Here is a 13,095-nt window from a genome sequence, read left to right as displayed (position 1 = left end):
GTGAAAAGACATTAGACTCCAACTCTATGTGTACTTAATGATCACATGTATGTCTACTGATCTGCCATCTTTGCTGTCCACCGTGGCAGAATCAAAAGTAATCATAATAAATGAGCCAGCCAGAGGCATAACCACTTCATATACTGACTGCTCTTTTTTGGGTGTTAAATAATGATTTCTCACCTCACAAAACCTTCAAAGGGCTCAATCAATGGTTCCCAAGCATAACACTTTCCATTGTAACTCTGTGCAGAGAATGAGAAGTTCACAGTTGAGGATAGAGCATCCAATCTTCCATGTGAGCTAGCATTTATGCTAGACAGAGTAAGATTCAGCAGTGGAGCCATCTGTAAAATGGACAAACATGAAATTCAATCAATAGACAGACAATTTCCAATATCAGATCATGTCTCTCTCTCACAACAAAAGTATCACTGCGCCCAGCATCTTTGAAAATATCAAGAGGACATACCAAACCCCGAAAATCATCATAGATCACCACTGAGAGAGCCTTCACTTCTGCATCAACACCTAGATTTTCTACCTCACAAGTTTTCTCCTCATCAACAATTGCTAGTGCCATGTGTCGAGGTGGCGGCTTCATACCCTTGTGGACAATAAAAGTATGTGCCTAACATTTTTTCAACAGAAAACGGTAAAGCAGTCAAGGCATCCACAATTGATCTCAGAACCTTAAAAGAAAAGCATTTCTAAAACAAGAAACCCTTAATATCATAGTAGAGATCACTACCACATTATCCACCAGCCAAATGCTCATAACTTCATCACCACGTCTGAATTTTTTAGGCATCCACGGCTTGCTTAAGAATTGTGTTTGTTGCAAGAGGTCATTTCGAACACAACCAACCAACTCACCAAGCTCTTGATCAATATCATCACCCAGTGCTGCAATGTAACCAACTGCAGAATAACCGGGCGGAGCAACAGGGTACCAAAAGGAGACTTTCTGTACAGCCCATTGTGGTTTCAGGACCCCATACTCCTCAAAATACAATGGTTTTTCCCACCACTCCACATCAGGCTGACCCCGCACCACCATGACCCCACTTGGAGGTTCATATCTGAATGAAAAATACAAATCATGGAAGCATGAATCGAGCTCTGAACTCCTTTATATTCTGGTTGCAAGAATAGTGTCTTATCTTCTACTAAGAAGAAGTATCACTACAACAAGATAGAAAATGTAGCTTACACAGTGCACACAAGTTTTCTTCATTCTAAATTCTACTAGTTCACCATTAAACCTTGCATAATATGGAGGATGATGCATACCCTTCAACAGCCACATCACCCAGAAAGACACAACCTGGAGGTACAATTGGTCTCCAAATCGAAATCTTGCAATTACTACTATCAGCATTCTTGTTCCACCACACCAATTTAAAGCTTGGTATAGGCTCCAAAATGTCTCTTAGTATCTGAGACTCTGAGGTGCTCAACTGAACCTGCTGATTATCTTCAGCATTATCATCATTGCTCTGAGCTCCAGTACTTATGGGCATCCCCAACATTGATTTTGACTCTTTATCCTGAGGTTTTGGGAATTCTCGAGACATCTTCACATGCCGAAGCTCATATGGGACTCTTGATACATCTCTAAATCCTGATGTTAAAAAGAAGGTACTTGAGGAATTGTCCACTCTCCAAAATGACAATGCATCAACACCTTCTCTCCTGTAATACAATGCATAGACAATGGAGTCATTCCATTTCCTTTTCACAGAAGATCTGAAGTGGAACAAATTTGATCTCTCTTAAAATAAAAGTAAGAATATAAAGAAGTACAATGTCAAACCCTTGACGGCAATGCAATCCTTCATTGAACAGGTTGTAACGACCCTCTCAGAAATGCAAACAACAGATGACAAAGGTGGTGATTTCTTAGTGTTTGTTACAACACAGCCATAGGAGACATATCCTGTTGGTGCAATTGGCATCCATACACAGCAAACTGTACTTTCTTCTTCAGACTTTTCCTGATCCTCTGAAGACCAAATTTTTTCAAAATGCACTGGCCTTTTGAACCAAGCAAGGCTCATATTCACTGCAAGGACCCCCTTGGCAAGGGGTTCATCCCTGTTACACATCCAAAATCCGTAAATCTCAAGCCAAAGTCGAACAAATATTATGCATGCGTGCTACAGATCAACATTTATAGATAAAGAGAAAGTTTTTCTTACGAGGGGGTAACACAATCCCCCAAGATTGCGAAACCAGAAGGAGCACGGGGACGCCAAAATGTGATGCATTGCTCACTTGTCTTTCCTGCTCAGAGTTACAAAATGTCAGGTATTTGTGGGGGCAGTTTTCTCTGTAAAAATCATTGAGCCAACTGACCTAGTAACAATGGGCCTCTCTCAAAGAAATGATTACTTACTTTCATCCGTCCATATCTTGTCAAACCGGTAACATTGTACAGTCGCCGTCCTTGTTGTAATTCGCAAGAATGATGAAATGTCTTCTTGCAACTTGAGAACTAGTTGTAGCATGCTGAATGAGAAATTTGTATAAACTTCTGAAAGGTTTACATGAACATCTTGCTTGCCAGATACAGAAGAATACTTCACTTCAGCATGAACTGGTTCTACCACATTCAAGCCACTGCTTGCTTCAACTGATAACCCATTAATTTTGGCATTTAACTCCAAGTCACTTCCTTTCAGTACAAACCTGTTAAGTGTAAGTTGATCAAACACGTTGATGGGATGCATTAGAATTCCTATAACAACATTGAGAATGATGAACTACAATATAAACAATTTCCAAGCAGCTAATGAAAATGTGCAGTACAAAGCTTAAGGAAAGATCAAGAGTTCACCTTGAAAACACATCCATTCTTGCCCGAATAAGCTTTTCCATGACTTGCTGAGCTGTATTGCCATCCATACTGTCATAGAATGTGAGCTCTGGTCCAATAGCCTGTGTGCAATAAAGATCAAATCAGGACTAAACAGAAAGGAAACAGATTGCACAGCACATTACATCTATAGCATATCCACAAAAATGTATTCTTTACACATACAGCCTCAAACTTTAGAATTCAAATATCAAGGCATACATAACTAACAATAAGTAGGTATAAATAAATATCAAGGTCTACATTCTTTTTATATTCCCTTCATCGCAAAGAAACATCCTTGATGTAAGAATGTACGTCTTTCACATGGTCAAAAATTTCAAATAGTGCAATACAGAATGTCCCTCTTTCACACAGTCAAAAAATTTCAAATACTCAAATACAGAATGTTCTTGTTCTTCAAGATTAAGGCACTTAGTTAAAGACTTTTCAGGCAAAGCTCCGCAAGCCAGAACCATAGCATCATCTATACCATGAACTTTTATGATGCTCTACTGCCCAGATGGTGTAAAGAGCACACAAATGCACCAATCATAAAGATGCCATACCTCACCTGCAAAATTGCCCAAAGCATAAACCAAAAAGGGATGATTGGATAACCCTGCCAAAGCAAGTGACCCAAAATTCAATGTGATAATTAACTACTCCCAAGTTATGCTGTGTATGCATGATTACTGGGCGTAAAACCACTCCAAATGTTGACAGTGGTTATAGCCCTATCAGCAAAGGAATCACCTTTCTTACTTAAACCTTTGTCTAGTAATTGAGAAATAATTAAACTGATATTGTTCCCAACACTTCAAAATTGTATTAAAAATACATCAGCTGAAAACCCCAAGGTGAAAATATGCAAAAGCAGAGGCTAAATACATGCAGAAAGATGGTTGCCCAGCTGGCCGCTGTTACCACTGCAGAGGTGTATAACAGCAGGAACATAAGGGATTGAGTTGAACAAAGATGCCTGAGTCCCAAGTGACCCCTTTGTATGCTCTCTCAATCACCTTGGAGTCAAACCCATTTGCCTCTAACAGTAAAACCAAGCTCTTGTCAGAGTGATGCAGGCCACTTCTCAGCAAGTAGCTACCTGTCCCTGAGTGCCTCTGAGGAGGCCCATCTCCAGAATTTGTGACTCTGGTCTTTTTTGCAATGCACATTGGCACAAAGAATAAAAAGCCTAGCCCCTACCACTAAGCTCATGCGAGAGTGTGAGCATACAAGTAAAAATAGCTTCTACGGTCAGAAGTTATCGTCCAATCTCCTCGCAAAATCCATGCAGAATGGCTTCATGATGCACTAACTATCCGAATTGCACACACTTGCAGAAAAGGGCTAACAATCTGGATCCTCCTCCATACTTCAAACGTGTAATTAAAAAAGGAAATATCTCAGGCCCTCTAAAAACCATATCTCAATGTGTGATCTCCTCTAACCTCTGCAAAGATCTCTTGCTAGGCACATGACACATGGATCTGAATCTATACACCAAGTCCAATTGAGTGAGTAAGACCAGGTTCTTAAACCAACCAGTAAATCTACATGTGCCCACCTATCTTCAAGTCATTTGTATGCCTGACCTATCCATTCCAGATGTCATGGACGTGTGAATTTTTAGCTTATTTCTCTCAGGACAATTAAGTTGTACACATGTTGCGCACATATGAGACTATGTTGAATGTGAGTCATGAAGATTCACAAAACTAGCTTGGGCAGTGGAGGCCATTCCCATAAGTTGTGGAGGACAAGTGCCATAAGTACATAGGACAGATTTGCAGAGACATGATTGCCCATTTGGAATGACTTTCAGTGTTGAAGGGGTTTGAGAATAAAATTATTTAATGTCTTCGAATAAAGTTTATGAAGGGTTAGCAAGTTTCAAACACTCTCACATTCATAGAGATTAGGAAGTTAAAATTGAGGCTCGGTAGGGACCAAAACTTGGGCAAGGCCAAGTATTTTTCAATCGGCTGAATCACAAATTACATGGTGAACGCAAAAGACAGCAGCATCTTCAAGATGCCCTCACAATATTCAAAAGATAAAATGCCATGAAAGATGTATTGACTGCAAACAAGAACCAAAGTCAGAAGTAACTGACATCATGTTGGCCACGGTGACTATCAGATTGGCCAAATGTCCAATTGCAAGGAGGATGGCTCTATAAAGATATTCGGTTTCGTAAAGATGTAAGGGATGGCAAAAAGGCATTCTGATATGATTGTTAAAGGAAGAAGATAAAACGATGCTTTTAAATAAACACATCAGAAACTGTTTAGTTTCTGCAATTAACGATCAAGATGTTCTACCAAACTGTTTTGCACCATCAGAATATGATCATATCCCATTTGAGGATGAATATTCCCATCACAAACTCATTATTAAGCATTGTTCACAATACTTATTAGATGCCCATTTTGTTCATAATACGTATTAATGGTTCATTGAGTTCATTTATCTGCATCCCACAACAAAACATGGAAAAACCTCATTAAAGTTTACCACACAAATAAAACGATGTGAAATCAAGACTCAAAATGTTTGTCTAACAAGTAATCATTTCAAATTTATGCAAATTAATGGCCAAAGCTTTGCGGAAAATTAATGATACCAGCTTTAGAGCCAATTGATTTGCAGAGCAAACAAAACAGAGAGGCCTTAATTGAAAAGCAAAGGTTTTTCCATCAATTAACAATCATAACTTCACTCCTAGCACATAATATAAGCATTACATCATTACTGAGCCAAGTTCACAAAACTTATAATATTAGCAGTTCGTTGCATTGATATATCTACATGCCATAGCAAGAAGGCATCACTGAAAAATTGCAAATAATCAAATAAGACTTCACAATTGAGACTCCTTAAAGAACTGAGCTATAAACTATAAGGCCAACTCAAGTTCACTTTCATGATATCATGCAGTCTTATACCTGTAAATCAAACATTATCTCTTTCATGAGCTCTAAACTATAAGGCAGACTCGAGCTCACTTTCATGATATCATGCAGTCTTATACCTGTAAATCAAACATTATCTCTTTCACAGCAGAACCCTCAACGTTTTCCTGAGGGGCTTTATCATCTGTTTCAAATTCTGAGTTGCTACTTTCTTCAGCTGAATATTCTGAACGAAATTTCAGGAAGACTCCATCAGCTTCCAAGATGGTGTAGCTACTATTCACTCCTAGAAGGATACAACAATCCAGAAAATCCCCACCCTGCAAGCTTACAAACATACAACATAGGTGAGGTCCAAATTAACAATTTATAATAGTTATAACCCATCTGAGCAACATATTCTCTCAACCTGTATGATAACATTCATAAATCGCAAGTGCTTTCCATTCCCAATGAAGATGAGTGGATCTGCAGGAGGCCCATCTAAATCTGTTCCTTTCTCATTTTGCAAAATAATTGAGCCGCCGCTTCCATCATAGACATACCTATCAATTGCTAAACTGTCGGCTATAAGAGGCCGTTTAGGTGAAATATTAGTTTCCCTCACTTGTTGCTTGTACACAGGCTGATCAAGGTAAATACCATCTTTGAAATTCAATGATTCTTCATCTATGTCTTTTGAATCTGACACCATGGTGTGAATGGATGGCACAAAAAACTCAGCTACAGCAAGGAGGAAATCCACAGCAACTAGCAATTTTGGCTGCTGGACACGCAAGGAAACCATTTGAGTCGTGGAGCTAAGCTTTGCATCCATGACAAGCATTGTTAGAGGAGAATGGCAATCATCATTAACCATTTCAAAAGCAGTAGTCTTTCCTCGAGATTTCATGTCAAAGGGGCCCTCTGAGACAAGGTGCTCTACATCATCTGCCTTCCCAATCATGTATTGTAACACTGGTTCAGTCCCTTCACGATCATCCTTCACACTCAGAGACTCCAAAGAAGCCATAATGTTAGACTCCTCATTTGATTTCGTTCTGTATGCCACCCACACACCACTAACCTGCAAAACAATTTACAATGATTGGTTATTCACTCAGGCCTAGTACTAGACTTTCCATTAATTGCTTATATTTGTAGCTCATTGCAGGGCTGATATTTGCTTCCAAAGACTTTTAATACAACTTTCTTCTTTCTGAGGGAAAAAGGAGCTGTGATGCAAAATCAGTAATCCTCAATCTATCATTATTCTCCTACATCCGACGTACCTCTCTTCTAGACACTCCATTACAATATTCAATTGTCTGTAAAGATTTAGATTGGCCTATATGTTTTTCTCATTTCCTTCTGAGAACTTTGTGCAGTTTATTAACCTTTGAGATGATTATTGCTAATGTGTCTTTGATAGAAATTTATTTTCTATAGAAATTTATTTTCTTTCTTTTTTTTTGGATTTTTTGAGGGAGGGGGAAGGAATGCGTCTACAGCAAGGCTACACCACATTGTCCCAATGTACTAGGCAATGATAATAGCAATCACCTCCCATTTGTAAGAGTGTCCCTAAGTCCACTATACCTACAAGTTAGCTGGAGTGTCATATTCAAATCTTAGCCAATCATGAGAAAAGAATGGCTTCCCTGAAAAACCTCATATCCACATGCTGGGCTCTGTCTGTGACCCTAGACATCGCCCCAAAGGTCGTAAACATAGTCTCTGTTGTGGTGTGAAATATTATCCTCAAGACTCTCCTCTAAACCTCCTAAGTCATGGGAGAGTCCCACAGATAGTGCCTCTATGTCTCCTGTAACTCAGCACATCTCACACATGCCACTGAAGCCCTGCGATACCTAAGCCATGTATCAACAGCTAAGCTCCTTCAAAAGAGATCCTGCTAGGCCTAAAGCTCTCATCCAACCTCCTCCGAAAGTCCAACAAAAAATTATCTGAGATACCTTGTTTGTGCTTCTAAGGAGTGGCTATTACCTGTGCTCTGATCCTACTCGTCTTAATCCTCCACCCCCACTTGGTGGTGTAGCTAAAGGCGGCCACATTCCATGGTCTCTCATGGAATGGATCTCTCCAAACCCACACTCTTGGATCCCAATGTAATCTTTAAAGAGGCTCCCTTTGATAAGCCCAATGTCTCCATCCATCAATCACGCAGGTGACAAGGTCCAGGTAGCTGTTGCCATCTCCTCCCCACAGTGTATCACTACTCTGATCCTTTAATGCTGCAACCCATCAACTCTACCTAATCCAAGTCCTCCCTCTGAAGTGGACCATCGGTCCTCCACCATGAAAGTGAAGTCATGTTCAAGGAGCCATGTCTTCTAGGAGGAGATTAAGTGGCTTAGCCCAGCCGCCACTAGTGTCTCTTTTACTTCCACTATCTCGTGTCAGAACAATACCCTTTAGAAAGGCTTGCTTATGAGCTCTGCTTTTCTTTTCGTAGTTTGTAACCAAAATGTTGAAGCCCTTTGGGATCCACACATACTAATAGAAGAATCTTCTTCAAAAACACCCTTTTTTTAAGAAGCCTCAAGGCTACTCTAATACAACATGGCTGTGGTATCATTGGACAGGAGAGGGGGACAAAAGGCACAAAATACAATTGTCTTAATGGTAAACAAACAGCTGGGTCCAAGAACAATCTTTCATATTTAAACAATGCAAGGTTAATACAAAATCATGATTTGAGCCAACAAATGATGATACCCAGAAAAAACATGCACTAAATTCTAAACAAATTACATAATCAGATCCATGTTCTCTCTTAGCCTCCATTCTCCTCCATTGTGACATAATTTAATTCTTTCACACACCTTCAAAGAAGTTCATCTTTGCTAAACTTCTAAAGATTCCTGATAAGTAAGTTGATATGGTGTCTAATCGATCTATGTACTTCGGATTTCCTCCTAGGTTTTAACAATTAACCTTTGGCAACATATACTTCATAGTGTGGCTTCCTTCATGTGTTAACTTTCTCAGTACACAGCTGCTTGGCCTCACAATCATTTTATATGCTGCGATTTCAATCAATTTCAGACTGAATCTTCAATACATGTGCCAATGTCTGCCCAACATGCAAAAGCCCCAAATTTTCTGACTCAAATTCCAAGACATTTCTGCGATTTGTGCCCAAAAGCATTTGCTGGAGCAGAAATGCACCTTCTTGCAAAAGCCCCTTGCTGTAGCTCTGATTTCCCGAATAAAATGATAAAATATACCTATCACCTCTGAGTCAAGTCAAAGAGCCGGGTGAAAGCCAGAACTGCCCGGACTGGTGGCAGAGACCTAGAGCAGCAGCAGAAGCTGGCGTTGTAGCTGGTGGTGGAGCCGGAGATCTTGACGGCAGCTGACAGCAACAGGAGAAATACATGTGCCAAAGTCTGCCCAACATTCAAAACTCCAAATTTTCTGAATCTAATTCCAAGACATTTCTGCGATTTGTGCCCAAAAGCACTTGATAAAGCAGAAATGCACCTTTCTTGCAAAAGCCCCTTGTTGTAGCTCTGATTCCCAAATAAAATGATAAAATATATCTATCACCTCCGAGAGGAGCCCAAGACAAGCTAAGTGAAAGCTAGATATGTTGGGACTGGTGGCGGCATCATAGAGGAGCAACAAAAGTTGGCATTGTAGCTGGTGGTGGAGCTGGAGGTCCTCGCGACAGGAGAAAGAACTAGCGGAGGCGACGCTAGACACAGTGGCCAAGGTGGCTAGGACTAGCGATAGGCGGCACTGGACAGAACAAGGGGCGTCACAAGACTTGGTGGCAGCAGGACTGGAGAGGCACAGACAGCGCTGGCACTGTAGGACGGGCGGGAGGCAATTGTGATGCTGCAGGACAGGTCTGAGTGGTGGCAGCCAGCTGGCGGCTCCTGCTCCTGCTGGTTGAGAGGTGACAAGGAGCTGGACCGGGTGAGCCCGATGAACCTTGAGCTAGGCTGATGAGGAGCTTGGCGATCCTTCAAATCTGATTGAAGATGGAGATAGCACACATCAGCTCAACACAAGATGTAGACAGGAGAGAGAGAGAGAGAGAGAGAGAGAGAGAGAGAGAGAGAGAGAGAGAGAAGAGACACAACTTGGCACACAATTCATTCACAAGTGTGTAAGTCAAGTACAAAGTACAACCCTTAGACCTTAGGGTTGTGAAAGTGCCTTAAGGTGCATTCACACCCCAAAGCATGTGAAGGGCGGTAAGTGACCGAACTTTGTAACGTACACACACAAATAGAGAATAATGTGATTGGGGGGAAAAGCCTCTTACAGAGAGCAAAAAGTGCCCCAATGTCCTACCGCAATCACCGAAACTCCTCTATGAGCATAAGCTTGAGTCAAACCCAACAAAATTTCTCCCTGTTTAGTGAGACTTTTGGTAATTTACAGTTTTGGGGCTATCTTAAAGAGCTAATCGGTAATGAATTTTTAGCTCAACATCTCTCAAGCCCAAAACTAGACCCAAGAAGGGATTGGAAGAAAAGCTCAAGTCCATTTTTACCACAAGGCGTCCCACCCCAAAGCAACCAAGACATCGGACAAAGGGTGCACATCGATCGCCCAGTGACCTACCAAGACTAGGTGTGAGAGGAACTGAGTAGCTCTTTGTTCACGTCCTCCTGGAGGAGGTGTAGCAGGAGTCACAACTCCAGGCGGAACTTCTTCACCACTGACATAATCCCAAAGATTATTTGCAATCAGCACATTTTTCAACATAAAAGACCATAGAGAATAGTTGTTGCCATCCAACCTATCCTCCTTGGACACATATGTGAATACATCACCTCCCTGATTGGCCATGGTAATGGTCATTGATCAAAGAACACGAGCAATACTTCAAGCTGGACTAACCTGGAAATCTGAGAATTTCCAGAAATTACAGCAAAAACCTTGCTATAATTAGCAAATCTAATCGCACATTGTCAAAAACTGTCTAATAATGTACACGCTATTCAAGGTACAAACAGTGTTCAGCAGCACAAAAAATGCAAAAGCACCAAAATTTCTTGTCCTGAAATGCACAAATTCCGTCTATTACAGACTGTCACTGATGTACATTTGCCAACCTCTAAGCTGACATCAAAAGCCCCAAATTCCTGATTTGAAATTCACAAAATATTTGCGATAAATGTGTCCCAGACACTTGTACAAACAGCGATATGCTGCCCGGGCACAAGCCCCTTCAAGTAGATCAAATCTGAATTAAAAACCTGATTTTAAAATTTTTATTTTACCTCCTTGATTTGAATTGTGGTTGGCAGTTCAAAGCTCTTGTGAGCTGGCGGCGGTGGCGCACAGGGCAGGTGCTCAAGGACTAGTGAGTGGTGGGCATTGACCAGGGCCAGTCGGTGCAGGGCTGGAGGGGCGCTTGTAGCGTTGGCAGTGCATGAAGGAAGAAGCGCAAGGAGTTGTGGTGGCGCACCTGGGACAGCAGCTCTACACAGGGAGCTGTGGCGGACAGGGCTGGTACAACTGGCGTAGGCGGCACAGGCAACAGGCCTGCATGGAGGAGATGCTGGAAATCAACAGGCAGACAGGCAGACCATCATATGCTTGTGGACAGGGCATGTGTCAATTGGCAGGAGCAGGGCAATTGCTGCAAGGCAAGTGACAGGCTGTCGAGCAAGGCGATTGCCACAGGGCAGGTGGCCAGCTGTCAAGCAGTGTGAATCCGGATGCAGGAGCAAGGCGATTGCTGTGGGGCAGTATTGAGCGGTGCATCTTAGTTGAAGCAAGCAGATAGACAAGCAACACAGGCCAGGTAAGCTGCTTCTTCTTCTTCTTCAAGATTGGGCAGACTTCTTCTCCTCTTTCTTCTTCTTCAAGCTTCAGCTTCTTCCTCTCAGTTCTTGTTGTTGCTGTGTTATGAACAGCACAGCAACTCAGATGGACTCCTCTCATACCACTGTTGGGTATTGAGCTCATGACGATGGACCAACATGCCTTATTAAATGCCAAGTGGTGTAAAAGGTGTTCGCACCTAAACACACACTTTTACACACAATAATGCATGTTCATACACCACGATAAAACAATCTATCACAAATGACTTCATACAAGAGTATGCTGATTTTGTATGTGTGTAAATGTGACAAAAGGGCAAGAAACAAAAATAATTTACATATTAGACTCCTTGGAAAAAGTCTAAAAAACTGAACCGCAAAAAAAAACACAAGAAACCACCCCCAAAAGCAGTTCCCCCCGCACCCACACACCCCCCCCCCCCCCCCCCCAAAAAAAAAAGGTTTCCTTGTCAAGGGCCACGACAAGGGGATGGTCAAGATGGTGAGACAACTGTTGGGGATGGGACAGGGAATGTCCCCCATCCCATTTTGTTATCACCTTCGGAAAATCCGTCTAGAACAGCGTTTCTACATTTCGAGGGCCTCAGGCAACCATTCCCTATTACTATGCTTTTGGTAATTTACTATTTTGGGGCTGTTTTAAAGCACTGAATAGTGGGTGATGAATTTTTGGCTCAACATTCCCACAGTGGCTACATGTTTTCTCTTGGATCAACTGCAACCGATCTATGACTCGCATAAAGTGGTAGTTCCTTCAATTAACACCTGAACTTTACATACACACACATAAACAGAGACCTCCCTCCCTCGCTCAACACCAGATTGGCCCCGAAGACTGGCGCCCCTCTCGGGATTTCTTTATCAATTAAAAGATACAAAATTACAAAAATGGTAATGTTCCAAAATACATAACCTGTGAACTATTGGTTTTCATCACTTCTAAGTAAATCCCAACTGCATAGGAACAATACATCATGTCCAGATCAACATCCCTTACTGTCCAGCATGTGCAGAATTCGCTATTCTTACTGTCCAGCACACTGTTCTTACTGTTCAGCATATGCAAAGTTCACTGTTCTTATTCAGCACAAGCAAAGTTCACTATTCTTACGATTCAGCATGTGCACACTTCACTGTTCTTGCAAGAGCAGAGTTCACTGTTCTTACGATTCAGCATGTGCAGAGTTCACTGTTCTTATTCAGCATGAGCAGAGTTCACTTTTCTTATTCAGCATGAACAGAGTTCATTGTTCTTACGATTCACCATGTGCAGAGCTCATTGTTCTTATTCAGCATGAACAGAGTTCACTGTTCTTACGATTCAGCATGTGCAGAGTTCATTGTTCTTATTCACCATGAGCAGAGAAAAAAAACACAGAATTGTACGTTCGATGGAATCAATCCATCATGCAAAGCATTTCTTCTAAGAATAGAGAGAGAGGTGATCAGAGGGAGCAAGCTCTACCTCCGTGCTTGAGTCAGAGATGTAGAAGTACTCTCCGTGGCTGGTTTT

The 13,095-nt window shown here is 41.5% G+C and overlaps 1 protein-coding gene across 5 annotated transcripts in view; it reads right to left on the bottom strand.

Moving 5' to 3' along the window:
• The window catches only part of LOC148032288 (pleckstrin homology (PH) domain-containing protein), a 242,042-nt gene that overhangs the window by 103,499 nt on the left and 125,448 nt on the right, over positions 1–13,095 (bottom strand). For all 5 annotated transcript variants that reach the window (XM_087682928.1, XM_087682929.1, XM_087682930.1 and 2 more), the window contains 10 exons: positions 6,182–6,838; positions 5,892–6,092; positions 2,840–2,940; positions 2,399–2,691; positions 2,202–2,286; positions 1,807–2,097; positions 1,294–1,695; positions 752–1,082; positions 473–631; positions 184–347 (listed from right to left, as the gene is read on the bottom strand). In XM_087682928.1, coding sequence (XP_087539054.1) covers positions 184–347; positions 473–631; positions 752–1,082; positions 1,294–1,695; positions 1,807–2,097; positions 2,202–2,286; positions 2,399–2,691; positions 2,840–2,940; positions 5,892–6,092; positions 6,182–6,838 — 2,684 coding nt within the window. The remainder of the gene's footprint in view (positions 1–183; positions 348–472; positions 632–751; positions 1,083–1,293; positions 1,696–1,806; positions 2,098–2,201; positions 2,287–2,398; positions 2,692–2,839; positions 2,941–5,891; positions 6,093–6,181; positions 6,839–13,095) is intronic.

The sequence above is a fragment of the Lygodium microphyllum genome, chromosome 8, assembly GCF_053477565.2.
Source record: "Lygodium microphyllum isolate KBCC chromosome 8, Lygodium_microphyllum_v1.1.10, whole genome shotgun sequence".
NCBI lineage: Eukaryota > Viridiplantae > Streptophyta > Polypodiopsida > Schizaeales > Lygodiaceae > Lygodium > Lygodium microphyllum.
Note: the sequence above shows the minus strand (reverse complement) of the source record. Positions and strands in the feature narration are given on the sequence as shown.